Source organism: Biomphalaria glabrata, chromosome 1 (genome assembly GCF_947242115.1).
Source record: "Biomphalaria glabrata chromosome 1, xgBioGlab47.1, whole genome shotgun sequence".
In the NCBI taxonomy this organism is placed as follows: domain Eukaryota; kingdom Metazoa; phylum Mollusca; class Gastropoda; family Planorbidae; genus Biomphalaria; species Biomphalaria glabrata.
In genome coordinates this window covers 18,159,430-18,165,168 of record NC_074711.1, presented here as the reverse complement: position 1 = coordinate 18,165,168, position 5,739 = coordinate 18,159,430, and the positions used below count along the sequence as shown (strand labels likewise).

Genomic DNA, 5,739 nt, shown 5'->3' with positions numbered 1-5,739 from the left:
TGTTCTGAACATAATCAATGGGGAAAACATTGGCATTCAGTAGTATGTCATTGGCAGAGAATAACAGTTGCAGAGTCATTTGGTTCAGTCTTATTTTCCGAGCGAGTTCCTAGAAAGTTGTAAAGAAGTGAATACATACTAGAGTCTAATAGTCATGACGTATTCCTTAGTAATGGCTTTTTAGAACTGTTGCCTCTAGTTCATTCGTTTAGATTTAGATATTCAAAGATCGATCCCCACGTAGAGTTTAACAATATTTTTTAATACCTCCCCTCTCTCCTTTCTCTCTTTTCATAATCTAATTTGTTTTGTTTTGCTTTTTATTGTTAATTTATCATCTTGTTGCTCTGTCAATTTAGAATTTCTCTGTTTGAAGCGAATTGTTAATTTTGATAATTTTCACAACTTGGGAGCAACGAGGTCTTTACCAATAGCGTCGCTAAGGGTGCGAACCTAAAAAATTCCCTGGGCCTGATTATTGGGGGTGATACCATCAACTAGCCGCACTGTGACACTGTGCTACTAGTTACGATATTAGAAACTAATTCATAACATTTGCTTTTTATTGAAAGAAATTTTAATTCAGCTAAAAAATGTTACTTTGGAAAACGTTTTGGTCATTATTCATGGTGGCTGAGTGGTAAAACGCTTGGCTTCGGGTTCGAAACTTTGCAAAGACAGGGATTTAAAATGTCGAGATGTTTAGGGTGCCTCTGAGTCCAATCAACTCTGATGGGTACTTGACATTAGTTGGGGAAAGGTAAAGGCGGCTGAACGCTATGCTAGCCACATGACACCCTCGTTAACCATGGGCCTCAGAAACAGATGACCTTTACAAAGTCTGCCCTATAGAGCGCAAGGTCTGAAATGGGATCTGAACTATTATTTGACTCTAAAGTTGTTCTATTACACACTCAATAGCATCCGTTTACTAAAATAACATGAGTTGTTACTGGGGGTTTTTTACGTCCAAAATGCTACAAACGAAATATAATATTAAAAAAAACTTAACATTAAGTTTTTATCTCCAAGGCAAGCTTAAGTTTTCTATTTGTTAGTAGCCACATGATAGATTTGTGTTAGTTAATAAAAGTAGCGAAACAAAGAAATCTTTCAAATAGCAAGAACTTTGTTAGTAGCCACATTATAGACATATTTATTAGTTCAATTGAGTTGCAAAACAGAGAACTCTCTACAATAGAAAGAACTAAAATAGTCACGTCTAGCAGACGACATACAACAAAAGGTTTTACAAAATTAAAAAAAATAGACCACTTACATTGCTCCTGCTAACATTCACTTCTGGCAGTCGGAGTGGAAGGCTGGGTAAGGTTTTATTGGTGTAAGTGATTAGCTCGTTCTCTGTTAACATCACGTCTGATCTCTGCAAGAAACAAAAAAAAACGCTTAAGGCAACCCAGAATACAAAAATGTGTTGACTGCTAGAATTGAAATTTTAAAAACGTTTGACACAATGTTGTTTGACCTCCCATGAGGACGTATCTCTATTGTGCTCTCTCCACTGAGTTTAAAAATAGATTTTACTGGCTGAAAGACCACAAAGAAGCAATTATTGTAAGTAACTATCCTAATTAATAAAATAAAAATTTGATTTATTAATTAGTACTTACAAGCTTATTCACAACTGCCTGATTGGCTGCACTAGCTGCGTTGGCATCGGTTATTGTTGCTTTGAGAAAGTCCACCATATTGGGAGGTAACTCTAACGCTGTACCTGGCGCAAGCCCACAAGGATTATCTAAACTGAGGGATGTTGTAACCAGTGGTGCAGCCAATGTTGAGACTAGAATGGCCAGAAGTTCAAGGCAGGTGTAAGTCAACCTTTGACCTAATTAGAAAACACAATTTTAAAATATATATTTGTGACGATTACATATGAAAGTATATCATTAAAGATATTTTTATTGGCTTCATTAAGGTATCGTATACACTTATTAGGGTCAGTTATTGGGAGTTTAAAGGCATTCTATGAGAGCTTAAAAAGGTGACACGTTTCTTTTTTTAAGGTTTCAATCCCTGTGCTTAAAGAAATGACTACGAAATTAATTATACTGGACACAGTGGACGTGTTTTGTACAGTGAAGATTATCAAGCCTACGTCCTAGCACTTTGACTTTATCGTTACGACATGAGATACATTCATATTAATTAGATCATACTTTCAATATGTAACACTCTGTTATTAAATGTATGATATGATTGAAAAAAGAAAGATGTGAGAATGTAAAGCCACGCTAGACATTCCCGAAGAGATCTAGAAACTCTAAACTACGCTAGTGTTGGAATGTTAACGCTTCTATATTTCTATTCCTGTGCGACAGATATTCATTTCTCAACAACGGCTTCATAACAATTGAATAGTGTAACTTGTTGTTGGTTTTATAAAAGACTTAACATTTTATGAAACATTTAGTGTAACATTAGTTCATATTTTAATCAGAAATAGATAGCACGTGGAAAAAAAAAGTTTTTTTTTTATTTTGACACGAACCTAAAAATCTGAATGTCATTGTACAAACGAATGTTTCCCTAAGCTTGTTTACAAACAAAATTCCTTTTGATTAGGAGATCTTTCTGTTATTGTGTTCAGCGCGTTAAAATAAATCACACCAATCAATGAGCTACATTTATAGAGGAGTCCCCCCCATGAGGTTATTTTTAGCAACACTTTTTCTCTTGGGGGACCCCCCGTGCTAAGGAGGGAACCGGATTTTTTCACGCATATTCTGTAAGAAAGTGATGTCCATGTCATGGACAGTAAAATTGGCACGTAAGATGAAAGTGAACCCACACCTACACAGACATTTCTCAACTTCAGGAGTCTTGCTGACATGATAGTCAATGGGGAAATACAACAAGTACAGGCTTTACTCAGTCATCCAGACGTATTCATAAGACAAGTTGCTCTTGTATACGCTGCTTGATATGTAGCTGATAAACAAATGAATTGTATTGAACTATATTTGTGGTTTGGGTTTTTTACCGCCTTTGTCCTTTTAGGATAATAATAATAATTGGATGTTTTGTCTAACACAGAATAACATGAGGCTACTTTTAACAAAAATATTTTTTAAAAAAATAACGAATTAGGCAATTAATTATTGGTAAGTAATTATTTTGCTTGATATCTAAAATGGGAAATAACTTCTACATTATTGAGAGATATAGTTGCGATTGAGGAGTTCTTCCCCTTTGATAAGCTTTGGGCTTTTTTTTTCAAGTATTTTTATATTTCGATTGTATTCTTAGGTTTGGAGTATTTTAAAGTTACTGCAAGGTGTGTACTAAAACGAGACAGCACAATGAGACTAAAGTTACTGCAAGATGTGTACTAAAACGAGACAGCACAATGAGACTAAAGTTACTGCAAGGTGTGTACTAAAACGAGACAGCACAATGAGACTAAAGTTACTGCAAGGTGTGCACTTAATCGAAACAGCACAATGAGACTAAAGTTACTGCAAGATGTGTACTAAAACGAGACAGCACAATGAGACTAAAGTTACTGCAAGGTGTGTACTAAAACGAGACAGCACAATGAGACTAAAGTTACTGCAAGATGTGTACTAAAACGAGACAGCACAATGAGACTAAAGTTACTGCAAGGTGTTTACTAAAACGAGACAGCACAATGAGACAGTTGTCTATCCTGGACATGACTTTCATATCAATTGTTTTTATCATTTCGTGGCAAAGTTTTGTGTTTTTGACTGCTCCTCAAAAAAAAAAAATATCTGTAATTGTTATGCTATTGAATGGTGTACTGTGAGTGAAAAATTAATTCTTCTTTATTGACTTTTGAAAAAAAAAAAACGCCACTTCAAACTTTTTTCTTAAACCGAGGTCAATGTTGCATTTAGATCTAGCTTTTGTAAGCCTACTTTATAAATTGCTTCTGTGTCGCCTAACCTCGCTTTAGTCTCAGCAGACGATGCAAGATTCGGAAATATCAAACGATCTTCCTAAGTGAAACCAAACTTTCCCAGAAGTTTAGTTGTTCAGTAGGTCTTTTTTTAAATACTATTTTAATAGCTGTTAATAATAGTTAATATGATACTTGGTTTTGATCTGAAATTCTAAAACAAACTCAAGGTGATACACTGTAAACAATGAGTCAAGTAAGGGACCCCTACTTAAAACACAGCTCAACGACTACTTAGTACTAGCGATTCGTTGCCGGGATTGGTTCGCCGCAATGACACAAAATAAACACAAACGAGGCGCTTGATCTCAAGAATGTGGTCTCGGTTAGTTCCCTTTGATAAGGGGTTTCCCGACCTTTCTTGAACCTCGAGAGGGATTCGAATTTGTGAAACTTCAATGATGATGCACAACACGCTGGACTTAAATTTAGCAGGACAATTTGCCTTGACGTAAATCTAAAGAGTTTTTGTTTGGTTTTTTTTTTGCTCTTTTTTTAATGGAAACGAATTCCCTTGCGTCTAATTGTAAAGTTTGTACCGTATTTCGTTGACTGTAGGTTACTTTAAAATGTAGGTAGATTAGTTTATAAGACAGTAGTAATAAGAATATTTTAATGGTTATAATTTTAAAAATACAAATATGTCCAATATATAAAAAAAAGATATGACATAAAAGGTCATAGTTGATACATATTAATGGAGCCCCAATGCAATTTATTAAAAAAAAAAAAAAAACTAATATAGCGCTAAAAAGACAATGCGCCCCTCCCCCCCCCCCCCCTCTATTCAATTGAGTATAAAATCTAAACTTTGTTAATTGTTCATTTTAGTTTTCCTTAGGAAATATTTTTTAACGATTTTTCTCTCCTAAAATACGGACAAGAAATGTGTGTGTTCCTTTCAACACAGTTGATTATTGCTTTCACTTCTAATGAAGATGTTTATTGATACAGAGATTTTGTTTTTTTTAAATTTGTTCATTTTATGATACTTTTTGGCTGTTCGTTATTTAAACTAAAATTTGACTTACGTATATATATTATATATAATAATTAGTTTAAAAAATATATTCGTAAAATAGAAAAAATATTTTAGGTTAATCACTGTAATGTGCTTCAATGGGTTTGAGTTCAATACCTACATTTCATTATTTATGTTGTGTTAATGAATATATAACATAAAAACTAAGGCAAAAACTTACAATTCATGATTTCAAAGTATCAGAGTCAATCTAAGTCAGAAATAATATATTACTTTAATCACTGTATTAAGCAGATTACGCTTTACTGATTTCTGTAATTTTTGAGACATTGCATTCAAGGAGGGTCCCTTATATACAAAAGATTTACCCTTCTACTCACTGTTTTTAAAAATAGAAGAACAATTTTCAAGACAGTTAGTTGTCAGTGACTTTCGTTTCCAATATTCCCCAATATATTTTTTTTAATACCAAACGAAATGAGGTCATGCAGTGGGACCAAAGTTCGGGATTCCCCTAGAGCTAGAGATCTCAGAAGTTGTGCATCGGAAGTGCACACACACGCGCGCACACACACACAGAAGTTTGTTTAGCTGTACACAGTTTACCTACGTTGTGAAGTAGTTCCGATTCTTCTTATGTTCTGGGGTTTCGGTTGAATCTATCTACTGATGTCATTGTTTACACTGAAAGATGGTTTCAGTGTGTAATAGCCCTTGAGGTCTTCTGTCGGTTCCACGCGTGCTAGTCGGAGACTTCGTCTGATGAACTTCATGTGGACCAAGTGAGATGTAGACAATATATATCTCCATATTT

General features: G+C 34.5%; 1 protein-coding gene across 1 annotated transcript; it reads right to left on the bottom strand.

Moving 5' to 3' along the window:
- Positions 1–1,249: 1,249 nt before the first annotated feature.
- On the bottom strand, positions 1,250–5,236 carry LOC106071366 (uncharacterized). The gene is made up of 3 exons (XM_013231456.2): positions 5,146–5,236; positions 1,632–1,849; positions 1,250–1,384 (listed from the first exon to the last, which is right to left on the bottom strand). The coding sequence occupies exons 1-3, from the start codon at positions 5,150–5,152 to the stop codon at positions 1,250–1,252; spliced, it is 360 nt and encodes a 119-aa protein (XP_013086910.2). The 5' UTR covers positions 5,153–5,236.
- Positions 5,237–5,739: the final 503 nt, after the last annotated feature.

Coding starts and splice junctions, on each gene's coding strand:
- LOC106071366 (XM_013231456.2), bottom strand. Junction 1,385..1,631: donor AGGCAGTTGTGAATAAGCTT/GTAAGTACTAAT, acceptor TGTTTCTTGCAG/AGATCAGACGTGATGTTAAC.